Here is a 25131-nt window from a genome sequence, read left to right as displayed (position 1 = left end):
CTGGAAAAAAAATGTTCATCATCGAGAATTATAAAAAAATTCAATGGCTCAATAAATCTGAAGTGAATTCAATTGAGATGTAAATTTAATAGCCTTTCAAGTACACCATAGCTATAAAGTAATTTCGGATTAAACTCCCTTCTCTCAACCTACTAACATCTCTGCTTCAGTTGATGAATGTTCTCACTGTGAGATTACCCCTCGGTAAAGTAAATTTCTGCATTAAAATTTATATTAATCTCATGGAAATGTTAACATAATGAGATGAATAAAGGATGTAATATCGGTTTCAATCATCATTAATTTGCCATCAATCTGTTCCCGATTTATTTCAACCGGTATTTTATGATTTTTTAATGAAAAGAATTGATATTATGAGACATAAAGATAAACTGACGTCTTGACATAATCAAAACCAGCCCGGTAGAGAATTAGGTACGAATATTAACTAAAATATTTAATATCTATGAGTGTATATTATTTGAGATATTAGCATAGAGAGAATAATAATAAAAAGAGAGATAAAAATGCTAAATAATTGTTCATCTGCGTTATAGTCATTGGAGAGCAATATTTACATTGAATATTCCATATGGACATTAGATAAATAGCGAGTCAGTAGTTGTAGTATTGTGGTTCGGTGTTTAACATTTAATATTGTATTATTTTTGTTTATCGTCGAAGCTAAATGTCGTAGTGTGTCAGCAATTTGTTGGCATGAAAAAACCCTCACACGAAAAAATAATGGCTAGCGTGCTGAGTCCTAGATTATTATCGCGGTAAAAATGGAATGATGAGGTAAATAATAGGGGTGAAAACCCCCCTTTAATGAGGGAGAAATTTATTATGACGATTTCACCTTCAAGAAATTATTATTGTTTACTGTAAAATCGATAATATTTCGATGCCCAACAAATATCTGACACTTTAGTCGTCGAATTATAAGATCAGCCTACATAGAAGAGAGCCTAGACACACACATGATTATAATTAACATTGTAATATCACCAACTAACAAAAATAATGATATTGTAAAAGCTGAATAATATTAACCATAGTTATATTACATTAGGAATACCATAATAGGAATTATTTTGTCGTAGACATTGGGACTTACCTTATCGATCGCGTCAGTAGAATAAATTAGATACTGTACCTATGAAGGACATAAGAAATACCAGAACTAGTACGAACTTGAAGTGATAGTGCGATAGTTATTTTTTTATATTTTTTTTTATAGTTGTGTGGTTTATTGATTTGAAACTTAGTATCCAAATTATGAAATTTCATGGATGCCAATTATTTCTATCTAACCTAGTGAAGCTTATCAGTCCTTTTCATTATGTTTTTTTTTTATTTATTACTTTCCTTCTGAACATTCTATTCAATTATTTACGTTTTACTTTACCTCTCACTGTTTTCAGCGTATAACCGTTGAATTTCTGCAACGTATACACATTATTTTTCATCTCCAAACTTTGCTTAATATTTCCGTGTAAATAAAAGATGTATGATTCCACATATTCGCTGTTTTTATTCGTGCAGAGATTGCAGAAATTCTTAGAGGATTATATATCACGTGAGAGAGAAAGAAAATGAGTGAATATAAGAGAAAAAATACTGTCAAGTTTTGTTTTAAGATAATTTTTATTATCCATTTACATCCAATAACAATTACATTAATTATTTGTTTTTTTGTAGATTTTATGTGGTCACTGGGAGCATTACCTGATGGTGAGTATCGTGAATATTGTATCCCAATCATTCACAATTGATATTCAATAATTGACAAAAAATTTAATGAATATTAAATATCTGTCGCAAATGAAGGCGAAAAGGCTCAATTCCTCGCTCAACATTTAAATCTTTCTATTTCCTAATGACTTTTGCACTGAATCTTGATAAAATGTTGCATTAACAATGAAAAATATTTATGTTAAAAACAGGTTTCCCAGCGGCAGCGTACGCGGCATACGCGGCAGGCCGCGGCTATTCTGGGTACCCTAGTTTCGGACTACCCTATCCGACAGGTAACCACCTTAGCCTTAACCACCTTAACCACCATAATACAGGCCACATCGCGCCCCTTAACCTCAACTTGAACCACATACAGGCGCAACCAACGACCCACCACAATCCACCAACCCCAACTGCACTCTTTTATCATCCCAATTTGGACCTATACAATGCCATGCCTCTGTGAACTAACTCGTTGCGTGCATTTACAACAATACAACAATGCTACTACAAATACTACAAATTGCACATATCTTAATTGAATGCTGCAAACAATGATTACTTTATGTCATTCCCTTTTTTGGGTTATCAATAAACTCGACGAGTCATTGAGTAAGCAACAACGAATTTCACGAATCGTTCATGCTGTACAAATTATTTAAGGATAATATAACGGATTAAAAACCGAGTAAATGCGCCTTTTTTCCCCCCGGCTGACGCATCAGTGCAATCGATCAATCGATCACTAACTACGCTTTAATATACTCGAAACTGTAACGATGGTGAATACTCCATGCAAATGAGCTAGCCCATGTTCTGGCTCTCTTCTTCCCATTCCTCCCCTCATAACAAATCGATGAGTCTATCATATTGATGTGGAATGGCACACTCAAAGGGAAATATGAATGCTTCCGCGTATTCGAAGGCTATCGAGAACCAGCTAGAAAGGAGGTAATTATTATCGGTGCAGGCATGGGGCTTTTTTTGGGTCAAGTTGATGTTATTCAACTGCGCGGAGAGATATTGAATATAAAAGAATCTTCAGTGGCGGATTTTTATTGATTGTTTTTATGATCGAGGGATTTGGCGGGAAATCGAAAGGTTCTTGAGACAAATGATGTCTGATAAATATTAGGGAGTCGAGACCCTCGTGACCCTGAGGTCGCCGTGATCTGACTCTCCTGCTTAACCCTCACTTCCTCTCCCTCTCCTTCATCTTCATTACTCCCGTCCAAATTAGCTCATCTTTTGATTTTTCATTCTGTTGCTTTACTCTCGGCTTAATTTAATCATTAAACCGAAACTCGATAGACATGTTTTGGTGCACCTTGCGTGGGACATTGAAGACTAATGATCAAATAGTAGACTAACCAAGACTGGTGATAACATCCGGCATGATTATAAACAGAGCAGATTGAATTAATTGTGAAACATGTACCAGAAAAACTGCTTCCCCGATTGAAATTTGACCTGGGGATCTTCTATTTATGCAGAAGGTCTTTCTTTATGAGTAGTATCTCGTGTTTTTCGGACGTTGAAATTCCCCCAGAAGACACTCGCACTCCGTCCACCTACTGCACCTCCACTAGATCCCTCGAATGAGAGAAAAAAAAACACACCATTTTTTGTTTTCTTTGGAAAAATAGTTCACGAGGCATGGCCGCACCAGGGGACAGCCGTATGACGTACGAGGGCTGTCCATCCCTCATTTTCACTCAATCCCCATTGTCCCCCGTCGTCAATGTCCGAAAAACACTCGGCGAACATTTTTTGGCCGCCTGATTTCTCCGGGGAATCCCCCCTCGAATAATTGCCCCTGAAGTACTTCAATGAAGTTGTGATCGTTCACGCGAGCTGGAAGCAGTTTCTCTGGTACACGTTTTTTTTTCACCGCTTGAGTAATTAGAGCTTGTCGGTAGTTCTTGAAAACGACCAGTAGTTTGCGTAGAGAACATGAAGAGAAAATTATCAGAACTTTGATAAATTCTTGAATTCGATAATTTTTTTTATAGAAATGAATGATTGGTAACTAGGGATTTAGATGAGGGTATGGTGGTAATTTGCAGGTGCACTGGGACTACCTACCCTCAGTACAGGAGACACCCAGCTACACAGCTACTCGACAGAATACAGAATCATTCCCGAGCAATGAGAAAAACATTATAATAACTATTAGGAGAGCGGTTCGAGTGCTACAGTATCATCTAGTGAATTTAAAAATCATCTAGTGACTTTTTCTAGTGCAGTGTGACAACATAAAAATATCAATAACTATTCATTTTTTTTTTATTCGGAATTGAGACAGACAGAATGTGCCGGGGCTTCCTTAACGCAGTGTTGCCAGAACTCAATTTTATTTGATCGATAGAATAAACATCATCAAGTCAACTGTCAGAAGGTACGCCATATTTTCCATTTTCAATCATTTCTCAATTCACTAGATGCAATAGATTTTTTTTTCACCGCGCAGTCTGGCAACGCTGCGCTATCGTCGCGCCCCTACCGCTACTAAAAGTGAAATAGGTCTTCCTTGAAAAAAAAAAAAAAGGAATTTTAAAACATTGCAGTCCGACGAAGCACACGCGCTCGTTCAATTTCTCTCCGTTGTCATCGGATTTTGTTCGCTTTTCATGGGATGCACTCGTCGTTATTACGTTTTTTTAATCCCGCGCAAAGTTATTCCATCCGCCCACCTTTCAATATCTTTAGTCGTCATTTCTCCCAATCAACTCCTCCGCGAAATGAAAACGTTTTTCCTCCGTTCGAATATGTAAACATTGTAAATATTGTTCGTTATAGTGTATTGATGAAAGAAATTATTGTATGTGTGAATGGAGTGGGATGGGTTTTACAGTTGCGTATAAATTTTAAGTATACAGAATGCCTCGAATTTCGTGTTTTTAAATATTGACATTTGCAACGGTTTTATTTGTTTTACGACGCCCACCCGACGTGAATACAGGAGGCGACATCTGTGCGGTCAATTTCATTTCATCTTCAGCCCACGGGACATTATGATGTTTCCCACCAGTCAAAATCGATTTTATGATTTGTTTAAAAATCCAAACTGGCGGAATTGAATTGAAAAAAAAAAGTATTTTTCCTTCATTTATTCATATATTAGAAAGGAAATGAGCCTTTTTTCACTATTCATTAGTCCACGCACTCACAATACCCTATTCACGAAACAAAACCGCCCCGCAAATTGTAAATATCTATTCACTACCTGTATATTATCCCCAAAGTTAATAAATACCAATTAATGACGATAAAATATCGAGATGATACCGAAGAAATGATAATACAACACCCCAATGTTATTCACATACTCAAAAATCGTATTCATAAACAATATAAATACATGTAAAATACACACTCGTACAATTGTTCCAACAGGACAGAGGATGCATGCGTCAATTCCTGGCAATAATTCTATTGACATTTTTCAATTGATACCGTAAACATCGATTGATTATTATTTAAATAGCTCGCACCTGTTATTGCTATTTTATTCGACGTAAATCAACGAATAATAATTCCATTAATACGTACGTACGTGGGAGACTAACAATTTCATGAAAAATAAATCGATTGAACAAAAAAAAACAACAGTTGTATAACTTAGTTAAAGCATTGTTTGGATGCGACGAATGTTCACAGACGCATGGCTGGCAAACTCAGTGGTCCTACGTCAAGCAAAGCGTCGCCTGCCTCCACCCCCATTCCATTAGGTATTTTCAGCGTTTTCAAAAGAGAATCAATTAACCGAACACGAAATGATGAAAAACATTATTTAATAATCGAAAACTCAGTGCATGGAAGAATTATATTACAGTCGAATCGCTGTATAACATACCTCGAGCTCAAAGAAGGGGTGAAAACTCTATAACTACTCGAAATAATAGTATTTAAACACGTATTGATTCATTAATTATCCGCATTAATTAATTAGAAGTAAAAATTTCGTTAGGTTAATGCACAGTAATAAAAGGTATCTTATATAAAGAGTCGACTGTATTTATTTTCCGGAGAATGAAAGAGAAACTTTCAATGAAGAAAAACAATTGCGGCATTAATTTTTCCACACAATGGATAAACAATTTTCCAAAACCGTCCTCAGTATTTCTCTTTCACTCCCCCTCCCTCTCCCCCAGACTTCATTTTTTAATTCTTTTTACATAATTAAATTAATGAAAAATAAAATTGTCATCGAAAAGAAGAATTAAACGTCCGAATCTAGGATGCCCAAAGGCAAGAGAGCAAAAATATTCTAAAAAAAAAGTATTTATTTTATTTATTATTAACTAATTGAATTAATGTTATCAGAAAAAGCTGACAGAGGTAATGGCCCATTAACTTGTCTCGCGCTCTTTTTCTATTTCTCTCATTAAATAAATCGCAGAAACGGCAATGGAAGATGCAATAAACAATAAAACACAGTAAAAACAATTATTCAAAAAGACAAACAGTTTTCAATGAAAAATTGTAAATCTTAAACGTGTTTCTCTAGTAGTCGTTGCGTAGTTATTTGTAGTTAAAGTTCTAATGTAATCACTTAAGATTAAACAGACGGCAGATTATGAGAAGAAGCTTTTAATCAAAAACATCACTTTAGCATAGGTAAATAGGTAATTAACATAGATATCTAGGGTTTTGGGGGTTATGTGCGTGCGGGGGACGGAATATTATTTATTCAGTCCGTGGGTTTAATCATTTTGACCCTCACAATTTGGTCAAAATAATTTTCGTACTCTCATTCCATCAAAAAAAATAACTCCATAACATCACAAGTGGCTGTAACCCCGTCGGTATAATCACTCTTCCGTGAATATAGCCATCCACCAATCAACACAATGCACTACTCTAATGGGTCATGAACAATGCAGGTTATAACAACCAGAAATTCATAATATCGTGGAAATAACGACGTAGAGCATTAAAAATACTTCTCGCGAATTATTTTCCACCCAGCGAGCAACGCTCAATCACTCGCAAACTCACCTGGCGTCTATATTCACGGTAGACTGATGCTCAATATTTTTTCTCCCCTGCATCGCTGAAACATAGCCCCCCCGTCGAGTCTGCTAACCATGAAAAATTAATACCGCTAATCGTAGTGTAAGACCTCCGCCCCATTAGGCAAAATAAAAGACAAAAAGAGTTCCGAGGAATATTAAAAAAAAAATGGAATAATCAACAATTGAGAAACTTTTTAATGATACCGCCACATCTAGAGTTGAGAGAAACTTCTTTGACATTTGATGATGATTATTGATGATGAAATCAGTGATGAACCGCCCAAGGCCAAATTGCAGATTATCATTTGTGCAATAATTTTTATTTATTTAATTAAATAATTGATTTTGATAATACTCGTATGTCAAAATTTCTTCCATTCCTCTCTGAAAAATGAAAAATGTAATTAATAAAAATGATTGTCAATATATTTTTGTCAGCGAATGATCTGTGATCCATTTGTTTTCTTCGCGTCGTTATTCCGTTTGTGATTTAATTATAAAATAATATCATTATGATTATCGGTGTTTGTGGAAAGGACGACGCGCCTCCGTCCCTTGTCCCTCGTTGAGATGCTTTTTGAGGTGACTTCAGTGAAGCCAATGATTTATAAAAAAAAATTCAGAGGATTATGGGAGAATTATAAATCTAAAATACACATTCGCCAACGAAGGAAACTGTTCACTCGAGGAAATTAAATATTTAAATATTGAAGAATGAAGGAATGATGAATTAAAAAAACACAACCATCTGTCCTGAGCTTACATTTGTTATTACATAATGCTTAACGATATTATAATATTTTTATGCGTGCCTGCAGTTCGCTCGTATTATAATTGAATCCAGATCCACAGCAACGAAATAGTATGAATTATCGCCCTCGAAATTCGATGATTATTCAATCGATTGTGATAATACGATCGAACTACAGTTGAATTGTTGCTATTCGTAAGAATTGTTGTTATATCACCTGCGAAAATAACCGCGCGTTTTTCGTGTTTTGGCAGAGATGGGCAGTATTTTAATTACGACTTGAAATAATTTTTTGGAAAATATTTTATTTCAAACAAGACAAGTAGATGAATGTTGAAGGCCGAATGAGAGACAGGCGGAAGGGTCACAAGGATCAAACTGGCGAGACGAACGAAGTAATCACTCCCCTCGACCCTTCATTTTTTGACTAATAGATGTAAAAAAATCATCTGAATTCAGCTCTAAATTCGTTACAAAATATCGATTTCAAATAGCATTTCCAGTTAATTCTCACAAAATAGTGCCCAGCTCTGGTGTTTTGTGCAACTCACCCATGAATCGGAACTCTCAGGGAGTAATTTTTTCAACTATCGCCAAATTGTGCACGATCATTGTCGCCAAAGAAATGTGCAGTGCGGTTGTTAAAAAATAACAAAAACATGACAAGACACGAAAATTAAGAATGAGAAGAGGTAAAATTCTATGAGGCGCAAGTGTTTTTTTGTGACATTTGAATGGAACTGCAAAGTGATGATTAATTGATTAAACGATCAATGAATTTTTTGTCCATCGGAGGTCGTTCTGATAAATAATTAAACAAAAACGAAGAATTGTCTGAGATGTATTTGAATGGAGAAAGCTGTAACAAATATGATTCGCTGAAAAATGCTCTATTATAACGATTAAGAATTATAATTCATAAATGTCTGTAATAAATAAAAAACGAAAGAACAGAAGAAAAACGAACAAAATAGTTTAACAGACTGAGGATGGTGGATTTTTTCAAAGATTATTAGTTTTATCATTTTTCAAAATTGGAGTTTAGCAGAAAATTTATTAATCTTGAAAGATATATAATGAGAAATATTCAATACATATTTTTAATTCTTGAAAATGACGAAAAATATTAATCAGAATCAAAAAACGTGTTGTTTAAGTCTCATCATCTTTTGAATTTTAACGAAACAGTTTAATTGCAAAACTCCAATTACTCTAGATTTACCATTAACCTCGCAACTATGAGCTAGGCCATGTAATCTAAATACATCACGTAATGGAAAACTTAATAATTCATTTCTTCCGTATTATCTGCAGGTATGAATTAATGATAATTCCAATTCAAACTTCCTAAAGTGAATAATTAAATTCAATTTTGAGATTTCGAGATTTATGAAAATTGTCATGAATTATGGACATCACACTGATGCATCACAATTACCAAAAAATACAGTCGTCTTTATATAAGATACGAAATAATATGGAGGTGAAGCAAAGTGCAACGGTAGCAACAAAATGACTTGATAGAAAATTGGGATGACTTTTTTTCTCTTCTCACTGAAAAAATTAACGAAGTAGGGTCACGGAAAATGTGGAGAAAACAATAAACTGCACTTGATTATTGTCAATTCGTTTCGCCTATAACGCAAGCTTCCTCAAGCTTCTTGACAATTGACTACATAGTCATACCATTCCCTGAAATACTCCATGTTGAGAACTCTAAACACATTATTACGTTCATAACACATTAAAGACTACAATTCATGACTGGAGGAAATGACATATCCCAGGAATTCGGTAAAGCATAGATGGCTTTTGTACCGTATAACACTCGGAATTAATATATATCGAATTAGATTTATTCACAGCAAACGTAACTTTGGTTTACACCATGAGAGCTGGAACGAGAGTGAGCTCCCGCGCCAGCGGTGTTAATCATCCGATCGAGGATATCCGAATTATTACGAATCGTCACGAGCATGTCCTGCGATAAAGGACAGCGATACATCAGCTGATACGTATCGCGGTAAGGTATTCGGTTGCTAAGCCAAGCTCGAACACAATACATTCAAATAATCTGAAATAAATATATAAGTAGCTTCGCCACATTTTTCAATGCTTTATGAGCGTAATAATGTGTCTAGACTCAACATGGAATATTTCAGAGAATGATATGACTATGTACTCAATTCTCAAGAAGCCTGACGAAGCTCAAATTATAAGCGAAGCGTCGCGAATTGACAATAATCTAGTGCAATTTATTGTTTTCTCCACATTTCCTCTGGCCCTACTTCCTCGTTATTAACAATGGAGATGAATACTAATTTCACTCAAAGAAATGAACTCCACATTTGCTCCTAAAAATCTCATTCAATACTTTTTTCCAACGGTATCTTATACGAAGAGTCAACTGTGCTGAGCCAAAAAATATTAGGAAATTTGAAGAGTGAATAAAGAAAAATTGTGAAAAAAAAAGAGTTGATGTCTGTTGTTTGGTTAGGAGCGGTAGTGTACCGCGCAGTGGGCCCGAGAGTCAGTCGAGTGTCCGTGAGCCCGAGCACGGGTTGCACCGGTAAGCTACAACCCCAAAGTGCAACGTTGTTCCACCAAGTTGTCGTGTACTCGCTCTTCCCAACGGTAACCGTAATCCTTAGCCACCGTAGATACATACATATATACGTTATATCTATTCTGTCTTTATCTCACGTACACGCAAAACACTGGTATAAAGTGTTGAGCAAGAACTCGTGAGAGGTTATGTCCCCGTGGGCGTAAGAACCAGTCGGGTATATAACGGATAACAAAAACTTATCGTCCATTAGTTTTGCTGGTAAATCTGTGAAGCACTAAACCTCTGTGAGCACGAGGGCAAGTACAATTGTGCAAAGTTTGGGGTAATTATTTCAATACATCGGTTGTAAAACCCCTTTACGGTACTCAGGGACAACCGCAAGGTGCGTTTTCATGAAAATTTTCGCTGTCCAATGGGGGGGGAAAACATTTTCATTAATGCGACACAATTGAACACTCGAGATATTCATGTTTCAATTAAGCTGAGTGACTTTTAATTAAAAAATCTACTCCACTTTCAAATATTAAAAAAAAAATGGGGAACAATTTTATGAAAAACATTTTTTCCTCCACATGGCTTTTGTCGTCGCTATTGATTAATTTGTTGCTTCGATGAAGAGGGCAGGGCCCCGCATCAGATCAATCATGAAAAAATTCGCGTTGAGACAATAAATATAATGCTATATATGTATAAATTATTACCCGTATATTGAAATGATGTTGGATGGATTGGCCTAGCTCATAGTATCTAGAATTTTCCAACTACTTCCACTTTGACTCGTTGGCTGACCGAGCTATCACTGTTTTGTTGATTATAAATAAAAATCATGCATAGTTTTCACTAGAACCTAGACCGAGCATGCGAAAAATGCCGTAAAATTGTTGAAATTCATTACGTAAAAATTGAAATGTTGAGTTGACAAAAATTTGATGCATGTTGTGTATCTGGTAGTTCTAGTGAAAACTGTCAGCCGTCATGAAGTGAATATTACCTCGCAGGGGGGGGATGTGTCAAGAAGTTTTATGAATTCAATAAATCAGATAAATATGAAAATATTGAAAACGAGGAAGAGCGTAACGGAGAGGTCCGTCGTCGGCCAGAAAATAAATCATGAGTAATGAGAGGGAAGAGCCTGTCCTGATGATGCCACAGCCACCTAGCGGCGAGTAATATCTACCAATCTAACTTTAAAAGAACTATATCAGAAGAATAATGAAACCCAATATTAGTGGACAAGAGTTTAATCTGAATTATGTCGTCGTAGTGAATATTAGAGATATTCCAAATTCATAAAAATTTTGGTTTTTAGATTACCAGAGAGTTCAGTAGTGATGCTGTTGTGTTGAATATTGAAATTATTTGTTTCCGTATAAAATTAGACAATATTTCAGATGAAATAACATCAGAATATCGAAGTAATATTTATAACATTGTGTACTGAATATATTTTTTATCGTCATTTTGTGTCGATGTCTATATAATTTTATTTTTGTAAACAATTAAAGGCTCATAGTGAGAAATAGTAGTGAGACGAGGAGTTGTGAGAGTTTAGAATAGTCCGTAGAAATAGTGAGAGTGGATTTCGTATGATTCCCTCATGTGTGTGAGCGTAACCGTAAATATCAAGACGTTTTCATATGAACGTTGAGAGGAAGAAGCTAGAACTAATTGCCTAATACCTAGATAATGTCAAAGTGCTATACAAACACTGACCATGAACGTCGTAAAATTACTCATTAGTACTAGAACAGCAGTTAGATTAGTGGAATACAGAATTACGCGTGTAGTATTTTGAAACAATGTCCTCTGTTCAACCTTTTTGCCCTTCCCGATCACTGTCAATCGCAAACTTGAATATTCAAAGGAGAAAAGAGACAGGGAATGACGCGGCGTGATCCTAGCAAAAAGCGAACGATAAGTGAAATACTTTCGCTCTCGCTAATCTCTCTCTCTCTCTCTTTTAACAATTAAAAATTCTGAATACTAAAATCATTCAATCCGTCCATCACACGATCATCTGCAACTGAAAAATCAACCCCCATTGGCTAACAACAATTGTATTATGACTTTCATCACGTTCATTTGCCCACGTAACGACTCTTTCGTTTTGTTTTCAGTGTTTCCTCTATTCTTTGAAAACAATTATATTCTGATCAATTATATTTCGATGATCCCTTCATGCTCCTCCATTTGCAACAATCCCCATCATCCCTCTCCCCTCATCACTCTACGCGAGTAAATCGGCGTGATCCTAGCAAAAAGCGAACGATGAGTGAAACACTTGAGCACTCGCTACACCCAAAAAAATGGGTGATTTGAATCAAATAGAAATGTTTATTTGAAATTTTTTTCTTATTTCAAAGAAGTAGTTGTTATAAATGAATAAACTTGGTGACTTGTTTCGATAAAAATAATTTAATTATATCAAAGACAGGATTCATTTATTTCAGATAGAACTTCTATTTAATCCGAGAAAAAAATTTATTCATTTAAATGAATTGTTTATTTGAATCAAGTGAACTATTTGTTTATCTCAAAGAGTTTTCTTATAATAAGAAAAATGTCTATTTGTTATTAATAGAGGATTTATTTGGATCAAATAAACATTTATTAATAATAAGAAAATATTTATTCAATATAAATAAAACGGCAAATAAAAATTTGTTTTCAATTTGAAAAAATATTCTATTTCGTACTATTTAACAAAACTTATTTAGTTGATTCAAATAAACTCCATTTGTTTCAAATAAATCATTTTTTTGGGTGTAATCTCTCTCTTTCCCCCGTTCAAAATTCTCAATATTCCAGTCCAAAACAATTATATTTCAATGGTCTCTCCGTGCTCCCCCAATCGAAAAATCCCCCATTGCCAACCCTCATCGCAAGCCAACTACCCCCCGATAAAAATATATGTAATGAACGTCTAACCCAAACGGTGCACATCTCCTTTTTATATCCCAAGAGATGATAGTTGAGATCCACTTGACCAATCGTGGCCGACGGTATCCCACCGTATTTTGTCCATCACCCTCTCCCCCTCCGGCCGAACTTTACTCTCTTATCCACCAGTCTCGATCGCTTTTACGTCAGCTGTGAAATATACTCGAAATAGATGAACTCTTGGCCTACATCATTCCACATACACACGTCTCTCTCCCACCCCTCGACAACAAGAGCCATCCCTCATTTATCTCCCCCCATTACGTCTTCCTCCCCCATTTCCGGATATAAAATACAACAGTTTCGCCAAAAAACGAGGGCTCGAAGTTGCATAGACAAGTGACATATCGTGACATCCGGACATTCTATTTCCTTTTCTCTAGTCAATCCCCAGAACGCTCGACGTGTTCGACATCCCCTCGGACTCATTTTTTCGGGCAAAAAAAGTTTATTGGAAATTTTATTTTTTCAGCAGATGGAGAATTTTTTCTTGAAACTCGGGAAATTTTAGAAGGACACTGATTTCAATTGTCAAAGGTCAAAGGGCAGAACAACAATTTTTTTTATTTCTCTTTCCCTATTCAATCCTCAAACTGTTTGACGTGTACTTCATGCCCTCAGACTCATTTTTTTAGTAAAAAAGGATTATTGAAAATTCTATTCCACAGGTCAAGGGGTCAAAGGACAGAATAACAATTGTTTCTATTTATTTTTGTCCATTCAAGACATCGTTTTTCAAATCAACAAAGGTTATTGAAAATTTTATTTTTTGCCAGATCGAGGGTTTTTTCTTGAAGCTCTGGAAATTTTGAGGGGATACTGATTTCAAAGGTCAAGGGGTCAAAGGGCAGAACAATTTTTTTCTCTATCTGATCGAAGATTTCACGATACACGCGACGCCATCAGCCGAAGGCCTGACCCTCTTATTGTACCATCTCTCCTTGTACTTGAGATCGTGATTTTTATTATTTCTCACGTGAAATCCCGTGTGCGCTTTGCTACCAGACCCAAGTTGTTTTTATGTCCTTAGCCACTGATTCCTTTTTTTTCCTCTTCGTCGCACTTCCCTCCTACGGACTTATCCCCGAGGCTAACAAAAGTTACTGGACGGTAATCCGCTTTTATTCCCAGTCGTTCTCGCGAGGCCTCTTCAACGTATATCCTTATCCGTATCTTTTCTCTTTTCCCTGGTTTCGCCGTCCCTCTTCAATCGGGTGATATCAGTGTTAGGGGGAGGGATATACTATAGGGGAGAGTTATTCTCGCTTATTTATTCTGTTCAATTAAAATCCTGATGTCGAAATTGTTAATTAACTAGCCAAGAAATTGAGACAGTTTTGTTGCTTTTTTATTTTATTTATTTATTTCTCGTACACGGAGAGATATTTTTGATGAAAATTATCCTACTGTTCTGTAAAAGTGTATCATGAGTCATCGTTTCCTCATTTCTACCCCGAAATTTAGTAAAAATTAATACGTGATGGTCAAATTTTATTCTACGTTAGAGAAATTTTATCCTGATAAAAATAAAAATTACCGCGCTGGTAGAGTAAAATGTCTCCAACGTGGAATAAAATTTGATCATCATACATTACTTTTTCTTCATTTTTTAACTTCATTTTTCTTTTCAACTCAATTTTTCAATCATTTTATATGATTCTATGCAGACACAGATGTTTTCACAGGATTACCAACCCATTTTATCATCCGGCATTTTTTCCCTGATAATTTTTTGCAATCATTTTTCCGAGAAATTAGAATAATTAACCTCCGTATAAACTCTTTCTGAATGCCTCAAATTACGTTGCCCTCAAAAAACTCCATTGTTCAATCGATTCCCGTAATGTTGTGCAGCAACAGGTGTTTTTACAGCATTACCAACCCATTTTATCACCCGCCACCCTAGGGATATTTCCCTCTACCTAGTAACTTCCTAAAATCCATTTTCCTAACCTCGTCCATAGGAAATTCCCATTTTTTTTTTTTCATTAAGTAATTTTCAGAGTAAACGAGATGAAAAAATCAATGAGAAAAAAAATTGGACATGTTAAAATTTTTACCTCAGCCATTATGATTTATCTTACCTTCATTATCAGTTTATTTGTTCTTTATTGGATGTCAGGAGTGCCGGCTGTGTATTACCATGGTACTGGGGGCGATAGTGGGGGCCGTGGTTACTCGGAGACAACGATCCAGCACGTTCACCGGAGTGCACTACGGAAGAAATGTATGAAGTCTCGATTAGATGAAAATGACAGTAGTCTACCTATTAATAATATCTATAACATCACATAACCGGAAATTATCATGGGGAAAATGACATCTCTAATAGTTATGAATTAGTACTAAAAATTAATTGAAACAAGTAGCTGAGGGGAATTCACATCGTTTTCATACATTTCTGCCACCTCTTCATCTCCTATTTTTTATTTTATCCATCACAATTACCCGTGATTAACCACCTGATGAAGCGAATAGAGTCGATTCCAACCGGCAATGAACAAAAAATCACTAAAATTTCAATTCCCAAAAAGTTGCATTCATCGAAACAAAAATTAATTAAAATGTACAGTTGTAAATCTGAGATTTATGTTTCAGTGGATCTCACCAACGGACAACTCACACCCAACAACAACACGCCCTTGCTCACGCAAGCTCTTTCTGGTACGTCTCCACTTCTTTTCTCTGTTCATGTCTCCATTGTTCTCGTTTACAAAAAAGAAAATGTTGATTCTCGTGCACGGCACAAGTTTTTCACGTAATGATTTCCTGCAAAAATAAATTTAAAAAAAAACAAATGTGTATGCACGGGCCGGGGAGTGCGCCCTCTGGAGAGCTTCGAGATGAATCTCTCATCCGGGAGAGACTCCGAAGAAGACGTTTTGCCCGGGTTAGACCGTATGTGGGACACTGTGCCCTCGGCTATGCGCGACTTCCATCTCCCTTTCATCTTTTTTTTCTCCTTCTTTTTATTCCCTTTCCCCACTTGAGAGAAGAATCCAACCGCGATATCCCCCAACCCCTGCCGTCCGCAATCTCCTTTCAAATAAATCAAACTTTTGAATCGCGCGCGCCCTACGGGCCCATCCCACACACACCTATGTTCACGCAGTATGATGGAGTGGGGGGTGGGCGGAAAGGGGGGGAGCGAGGAAGAGAGCCGGCAACGTTGCGGAAAACTTTGTAACCGCTCTCGGCCCATTGTCGAGAGTTTAAAAGCTGAATGGGTTTTTAGATTGTACGCCACGCCGTTCGGTTTGTCATCATGTGGCGCCGAGAATTTCTCTTCAGTTTTTTTCTCCTGGAGGTACTGTAGCAAGTTTGAAATTCTTATACCCCACACGATAAATTCTGGGTGGGGGGGGGGTGAATTCTTGGGAAACTTTTTCCGTGCTGCGAAAATCAACAGCAAATCGATTGGATTTTTTTTCCCTTTGTGAAGTGTTTGTCGCATGCTTTTTTTCATTTTTAACACAACTAATATTCGGAGTTGTTAGAGATTGGGAGGGCTACGGAATTCATTTTATTTTTCATTTTATGTACTGGAGTGTGAAGTTTTATTCTGTGACAGCAGGGTTGATTACCAACTGTATTTCAACGGCTTAGGACGTAAAGTTGTACTTTACGGCCGCTAGGAGTACTTTACGGTCTAGGGCGTAAATAGTCTCGTATCAATTTCGGCAAACAGTACCCTTTCGTAGCTAGTGTTTCAGTCCACAGCAGTTTAACCGTCCAGGACGTAAAGCCGTACTTTACAGCCTAGGACGTAAAATACATGTTTGAGACCCAATTAGACATCCGCCAAATGATTCACGTAAAAATGTGATAAAAATACATTTGCGAACTCCAAGAGAAATTGGCGCACACTAAATTTTGCGTCCTAGGCCGTAAGATTGGCTTTTCACAGCGTACAAAAATGTTCTATTTTCAGCGTCAAAAAAAAAACATGAAAATAAATGACATGGAGGAAAATTCGTGGATGAATGTAGGTATTTGATGTTTAACTATTTCCAGTGATGAACAACTACCAAGCAGCGCAAGCTGGATTTCCACCAGCCTCACCACACGGCGCCGGTGGCCATGGTGGTCCACAGGGGCGCTCCTTTCCCGCTGCAAATTCACCCGGTCCCATTGACATGTACAGTTCGAGTGCAGCAGCCGCTGCAGCAGCCGCAGCAGCGGATTCTGCTGTTGCAAGCTACGTCCAGGCAGCGGCCAGTCCACAACCCCCAACCACCGCGTTTCCCGCCATTGCCGTTTCCCGCGCACCGCTCAACTACAGTCCTGTAAGTGAAATTCCGTCATAATTGTTGATTTGTTTTTTTTTCTCACGAATAATGACAGAATTATTTTCCTTTTGTTGTTGTTGGTTTATACTGACGCAATTACTAACGGTACTAAACTGTTTTTATTGTCACCTTTTTCTTTCATGTTTTTATGAATTTAGTGGTTTGTCATATTTGAGGATGTAATAATGACGTTTTGTTTACGTTGGGCTTATTGATGTTCCAGGGTCCCCTGATACCGGCGGCGTTTACTAATGGCTACCATTGAGCCTTGTTAAGACCTAATAACATGTGAGTAATTCACGAGATTTATGGGTTTTTTTCGTCAACTGTTTTATGAATACGGAAGTTTTCTGTCGTTGCGACAATAGCTTCTTGCTGGAGGGTCGGTCGGATTTTTGAGGTTTGAAATTAATGGAAAGGTTCATTCGATGTTTTCGATGCATATCTGGTTCATCAAATGAAGAGCTGGGGCAAGTTACAGTCGACTCTTTATATAAGATACTAAAGTTTCAAACATAACCTCGTGTGTCTTGAGGGGCTGATGGATGCATTACACCCTTATGGTAACTCTTTTTTAATAGAAAAATCTGCGGGTGGCTGTATCTTTGATAATAACTAATTGTCGGTATTTTGACGAACAGTGCTAAGGAGCCCTCACAATTGTAATTTATTTCTATAAAACGTAGAGAATTTTCTCGAATTTTCTAAAAAAATCTAGAGTTTTATAGAAAATTCCAGAATTCTGGTAGATGGCGCCACTATCGATAAGGAACCATAAGGACTTTTTCCCGAAATGCTCCCCATAATAGAAACATAGACGTATCCATGTCAAAAAAAACTGTGGCCATAGATTTCTTACTTTAAAGACACTCATTTCAACTACATATTAAAAACCCGATTTAAAAAATTGACCTGTGGTGAATCGCACAATTTTGTCAAAAACTCACAAAATTCAAAAATTAACGTTGTGAGCACAATAAAATTTGAAAAAAATTGGAAAAATTTTTTGAGACCTTTTGAATGATAAGAAAGCCATATAAGAAGCCTCAACAAAATTAAATTTTTGAAGGTACAAAACCATATCAATAATTGGCGAAAACACCCACATATAGGGGAGGGTAGGGTAAAATGGACACTTTTGACTTTTTTTGATACATTCACGACGTGTTGAATTGTTCATGAAATATAATAATTTTATTTTTCAATTGAAAGAACAATGATTCCTCTTTGTGATGAGCTTAGACTGAGCTCAAACGGTACATCGGTTATGAATAATGAGTTATGAATATTTTTTAAAAAAAGTCAAAAGTATCCATTTTACCCCACCCTCTCCTACAGCATGAGGTAATTTCTCGGAAGTTGTGTCACGCAAATATCCCGAAAGCCTGTCACTCCTGACTCCGTCTATCATCTCATTCGTCTATTCTCACGTCTTAGAGGTGTGCGAGCGCACGCTGTGAGACTTGTATCTTATAAAGAGAGTCAATTGTATTATTATCATGCAAATATTTAAACACTTTTGTTTATAGGATGGACGAGAGGGCACAGCGCGGCAGGATCGACTGATGGCACAACGAGCAACACGAGGAAGACGCCTTTCAGCCTCTACCCTTTGACGTCAACCTCTGAACAAAAAAAATATTTCAAAAAAAGTCATTGAAAAAAACGAACCCCAAATAACAATGGGTAAGCGAGTGGAATTTTTCTAAAAAAGTGGATCGTTTCCGGTTGGGCTTACATCCACCGGGAGTGAATGCAGCGAAGTATGATCGGATGATTCATGGACCAGAACACCAGTCAGCAATGATGAGCAGCTGTTGAAGATGAAGGTTGAAAAAAACAATGGAAAATGCGAAAAAAAAATTACAAAAAATACAAAATGTTCAGAGAGCATTTGTGAGCGGAGGGGGATTGAAGATAACGGTAGAGAGGGAAGAGAGAATCAGCACCACAGGCACCACACATCACACGTCGCGTCTGTCATAAAATATGAAAAAAGAAATAACATAACAGGATATTGCAAACAAAAAAATTATTAAAAAATATATATAATTCTATATATATTTGCGCGCACGCCCGTTCTCCGACATTAATGAATAATAAATAAAAATAACAAAAAAAAAATATTGATAACAAGAAAAATTAATAATTATTAATTGCTAAATAATTAAGCGGTTAAGTCTATAATATATATATATGATAAATAATTGATAATTAAATAGACAACGTATGAAACACTAGGACTTAAGAATGAAAAAAATGAATAATTATTATTATTATTATTGATGATGAGAGGGAGGATGAAAATACCAACACACATACGAACAAAGGAGAACAATTAAAGTTTTAACGATTTCATTGTTTTTTTTTTAACTCATTAAATTTTACTCATTTACAATGTTTTTAGCACCCGGGATTCTTTCATGTGAATCTGAATGACTCGAAAAATTGAATTGTATTATTGTAATATTTCAGTGTTTGGGAGTATTATATTTCGGTACCCATTTTTCGTCCCTGATAATTCTCACTTTTCCTTCCCGGAAGTGCAGATAAATGATGGAATCAATGTTTTTTTAATGTTATTTGTATTGTGAAGAGAAATTATTGCAAAAATGGTACAGACAAATACACACAAAAAAATCAGGTGGTCTTCCTATTCATTGGAATGAACATTTTTTGGCACTATATATAACGAAAAAACAAAGGTCTATAAATATATGAATGAATTTATCGATTACTTTCTCTTGGAACCTCACTACCACACGCGCGCGAAGAATATAAATACTGAAGAATGATGAGTTTGTTTGCATTGATCCAGTCACGATACATAATTGATTTGTTTCAAATGTCATTGTTTGTTCTGATATGCCAGTGGTTAAAGTCACGGAGGATAATACGGAGACACATTAAACATGGTTTCAATACCCAACACTATGATTTCAAGGAAAAAGACAAGCCATTTTTTTTTTCAATTGCACAAAGCACTTGCAATGAGGATGAAACGATTAATTTGCTGGGGAAAGCTGCTCGATGAGAGTGAAAACTTAAATTCCTTAGGTTAGGTTTTAAGATCTAAAAATGATGCAACCGTGAGAAAAGAAATATGGCGGTTGCGAGATATCTTGTTTTTTGTTGACGCAATTATTAACTATTTATTACGACTATTATTATTAAATTTTTCAAATAAAATTATTATAATGTGAATATATGTATGATGAATTATGATAAAAAAACGGTTATATTGTATTCAACAACAGGGTAAAAATAATAAGAAAAATGTGTAATGCCTGGGGACGCGTATCTGTCGACGACGAGACAGCGGCCATTTTGTCGTGAAAAATAATTGTGCAGGGGATGGGGCAAATTCTGCCTGGTGTCAATTCAACTGTCAACATTAGCCAGTGGATGAAATAAAACTGGATTAAATACATTGAATATTCGATGAGAAAAGGAGAAAATAAGAATTCTTGCAGTAAGAATTCACAACAAAATGGCCGCCACGTCCCGGTGGCTAACCTAACTAAAATGCGTGTATAAAAGAAAAATTATACATTGGACCAAAAAAAAGCACTTGGCATCCAAGAAAATTGATTTACACATTAAAAAAAAACACGAAAACACTCACGTAAAAACAAAGTGTCTCCGGATAAGGATAATAAGAAAAAAATACGAGAAATCAAGTTTCTGCAAGGGTCTCAGCTTCCGTTAATTACCAATTACTTTCAATGATTTTCATCAGCGAACAAAATGGCGTCGAATTTTTAACTCTTTGTTTCCGCCTGCGACGAGAAGGAAAAGAAGAAAAAACAACATCCGTAAGATAAAAAAAAATTACCATAAAACGAATAAGAAATAAAATATATTTACAAATTAAGGAAAAAAAATAAATATATAAATATTATATAAAGATGGCGCTCTTTTACCGTCAAAAAAGGAAACCTCTAAATAGCTTCGCAATTAATTCAAGAGCAATTAATTTTGTTAATTAAATGAATGAAGCAAGAATAAGCAAATAAAAAACTGATGAGAAGTAGCAACAATTTTAGCCAGATGCAATTAAATGAATTAAAACAAAAGGGGGAAGAGTGAGTGATTGAAGGTGAATGTAATAAAGAAAATTGGAGAGGACGAGAGGGCTAATAATAAAGCAACACTACAAGGATATAACACCAGCTCAATGAAACAAACTAAAAATAAAACACTGAAAATTCGTAGATTATACGAATTGATGCAAAAATAACGTTTCAAAAAATGTAACGAACACGTTAGAAATAAAAGAAAAAAAACGCTGTAACATTTTTCGGGCGATCTGAGGCTCTCCACAGCCTCGAAAAATAAAACAAAATATATATAAAGCATTATAACCAACAATTAACGATCAATTATTAATTGAGAGATGAGAACGATGGAGTGGCAAAATGGACGGGCAATGAGTGTAAACAAACAAAGAGGAAAAATACGAGTACAGTCCATAAGTTTATATATAATGATAAAAATAACTATTGAATTATTACGTCTATGACTATATCCGGCAAAACAAAATAATTAAAATCAATTTTAAAGAAACAAAAAATACTTGAACGCGTGAGAGATGAATATAGAATGGCAAAAATTAAAAAAAATAATTAATAAAAATCAATTAACATTATATATGAATTAAAGACTAAGTTGATTTACCAATTGATAACCGAAAATGGGGGCAGAAATATAAAAGAAAATGAAATTGTTTTATGCATTTGTATATAATTATTGATGTTTTAAACAAATGAATGCTGATATAATATTGTATTGTAATTTTTTGGATCACCGATCATATAAAAAATTGCGGGGGAAGACGACGTGATGGAATTTCGCTCGTGACTGAAATCGTAACAAAAATCATAAATTTTATTGCGATTTTTTTACGCTGGAAATAAATAATTTTAAAAAATATGAAAACGGGAGAACTATTGAGAACAAAATAGAGGAAAAATTGTCACAGCAAAATTCCGTCTCGCCTCCTCTCCCTCGATTCTATATAAATATATAAATATTATACATATACGATAGTAAATAAAAAATTTAAAAGCGAGGGAAACCCAACATATTATAAACTACATATTTAATTAAACATAATTACACGAGAAACCAATTCAAAGAGAAAATTGCGAAGTGACGAGGGACTATTTTGAAATGCTCGGAGAGATATTTCAATTAATCTTTGATTTTTCAAGTAATTAGATATTCTAATGAACGATATTCTTAAATTTTTCATAATTTTCATTTTATCATTGTCTCTCTGGCCAAAGTGGGTGCTGATGTGTTGACGACAGAGCTGGGACAAACAATGCCATGCGAAATATTCGGGACTGATTACTATTTTGCAGTCGTGAAACAGTTTCAGAAAGACAAATAAACAAATAGTCAAGTTGAAAGATCCATTTGAAATTGTATTTTCATTCGATTCTCATGAAGTAGTGCCCAGCTCTGGTCACAAAATGCTACCGAGAATCAATTGTTTCAGGTTATGTTTATCCTTTCACAAGAGTTGGGAAAATTCGTCGAAAAAATTGAAATTTTAAAAACAATGAGAGAAATCTCATCCGCAAAAGATTAAATTAATGATGATAGCATTTTTCATAGGCACACGAGCACACAAACCGAGAAAAAAGCAAACAAACATTGCAAAAATGAGTAATCATCAGCACCTTTGCTTCGCCGTTCGCCAAAAAAGCCCAAAATGAAATTAACGAAATCACAAATTTTCACATTTATTGTAATTTAATTGTCACGGCTTGATCTAAAAGGAAATTTTAAAAAACAGCGTCGATTAGAGTATAACAGAAATGAATAAATTAAAAATAGTGAAGTCTAGATAGTCAATGATTTTGACACGGACAAAGAATATTGCGGCCAATTTTCGCGGCATATGAATAAATATATTTATTATATATTTATGTTTACAAAGACGTTCTAAACAGTGTGAATTTCTTCGAGGAAAATGGAAAAAAAATTGAGAGACAAAAACACGAGATGAGAAAAACAAAACGATATGAAAAATAATGAGAGTGAGATTGTTGTGCGAATACTATTCGTCACGTTTTTGTGAGATAATTAATAAACTGTGAGTGTGTGAATGAATTTTGTATGTGTGAGAAAATAAAAAGTCGAAGGAACAGAAGAGAATAATTAAAAATAACGAACAAGTTGAGAAGAACCGAGTGGATTATAGGCTAGATAGGCAATTTTTGACCATTAATTAAAAGGAAAAATTAACCCGCCATTTATCGTCGAGAATGTACAATTCTCCGATTGAACAAAATTAACAAAAAAAAATCAAGAAAATGGCGAAACGATGAAAAACCGATCAGTATACGATCGCACGATCCAGCGTATTTTATTTAATTAAAATTTAATTATTATTTGTCTGATTTTTCATTATTATATGAAAATACTTGTTTTATCATTTTCTTTTCTGTTGAATTTATTATAAAATAAATCATAATAATATTATTGTCATTACAAAAAAATACCATCTCGTTATTATTTAACAATTTTTCCTTTTTTCATTTTCTAAATCGTCGCTAAAGAATGGAATGAAGATAAACAAATGCAATATTTGTAAATAGATATTATAATCGGGCGCCCGTTGAAATAATTATATAACATGAATATAAACAATTGGTAATTACACGTGGACCCCATGAGATAAATAAATGAATAAATAAACGAATGACATGAGTTGTGATTTTATTCATTCAATTAATCGCGCAGAGATTAAAATTCACGTTAAATTGTTGAAACAATTTTTTAACCAAATAATAGCTTCAAAAATCGGTTAGAGTTTCCAAAAGGTGGCATTACTTCTCTTATCACCTATTATGTTAATTTATTATCGCTCAGAAGACCTCAATTTTCATCACTGAACAATTACAATTTCAAATTAATAACCATAAACATTTGTTTTTGCATAATCTAATAAACCCAAAGTAACTCATAAAATGATGAATTTGTACATAAGAATTTTATCTGACGCAAACACACGTGCTTCAATAACTAAACAATTAGATTAATAATCCGAGGTTTATTCCCGTGAAAATAATAAATGGATCGATGCCGTGATTCGTGTACCGTCGAAATAAAAAAAATTATCGGACATGTGTGTTCAATTAATGATTTCAATTCGAATAAAAAAAAAGAGAAAATCCCTTTGTTTCAATCGTTCACATATCAGAGTGATCTATAAGATGTTAAATTAAGGAACGAACGGCGGAGAGAGAGTGGAAGCCGACTAAACATTCACGAATTAATTCATTAATTAATTATCATTTGCATGAGCGAAAAATTGAATAATAATTCTCTATTAAAATCACTTATTTTCGTGTTATTATGCAATTCCTTTGATTCCGTCTGATTAAGCGCCTAATGCAAATGGACACCAACGCCCCCTGCCCCCTCCTCCCCTTCATAAAAATGTAAATTAAATGATGAAAGCGTGAATGATGAGATAAAAACATTAAATTGTGGACGGTACAAACGCGGCGATAGAAACATCGGAATAATTGAAGAATTATGCCATTTTTATGATCATTTCGTCGTCGTAGGGTAAAAGGGGCGTATCTCCAGAAATGCCGGTCTTCAGAACGAAAGGGGCGTATGTCCACACTTACGCCCTTTTCATTTTAATAAAATCAGTTTCAAAATTGCCCTTTTTCCACTGAATTCGTGAAAAAATATGTTGGAATCAAAGGGTTATATGTGCCGGACATACGCCCTTTTAGTATTGATCATCTCCAGATATGCCCTTTTATCACGTATAATTTTTTTCGTCAAATAAAAAATTCATCA

General features: G+C 35.2%; 1 protein-coding gene across 3 annotated transcripts in view; it reads left to right on the top strand.

Annotated features, from left to right (window-relative positions):
• Positions 1-23747, top strand: part of LOC107043729 (RNA-binding protein Musashi homolog Rbp6) — a 385155-nt gene extending 361408 nt beyond the window's left edge. The window contains exons 10-16 of one of the 3 annotated variants that reach the window (XM_015265331.1): positions 1702-1734; positions 1947-2030; positions 15138-15242; positions 15614-15679; positions 17030-17301; positions 17528-17592; positions 18834-23747. In XM_015265331.1, the coding sequence (XP_015120817.1) occupies positions 1702-1734; positions 1947-2030; positions 15138-15242; positions 15614-15679; positions 17030-17301; positions 17528-17569 (602 nt within the window). In that variant the 3' untranslated portion in view covers positions 17570-17592; positions 18834-23747. Of the gene's footprint in view, positions 1-1701; positions 1735-1946; positions 2031-10003; positions 10076-15137; positions 15243-15613; positions 15680-17029; positions 17302-17527; positions 17593-18833 lie in introns of all 3 variants that reach the window. The other 2 variants (XM_015265332.1, XM_015265333.1) reach the window with 2 other exon arrangements.
• Positions 23748-25131: the final 1384 nt, after the last annotated feature.

This window comes from Diachasma alloeum, unplaced genomic scaffold (assembly GCF_001412515.2).
Source record: "Diachasma alloeum isolate Michigan unplaced genomic scaffold, Dall2.0 Dall_scaffold_00622, whole genome shotgun sequence".
In the NCBI taxonomy this organism is placed as follows: Eukaryota; Metazoa; Arthropoda; class Insecta; order Hymenoptera; family Braconidae; genus Diachasma; species Diachasma alloeum.
Note: the sequence above shows the minus strand (reverse complement) of the source record. Positions and strands in the feature narration are given on the sequence as shown.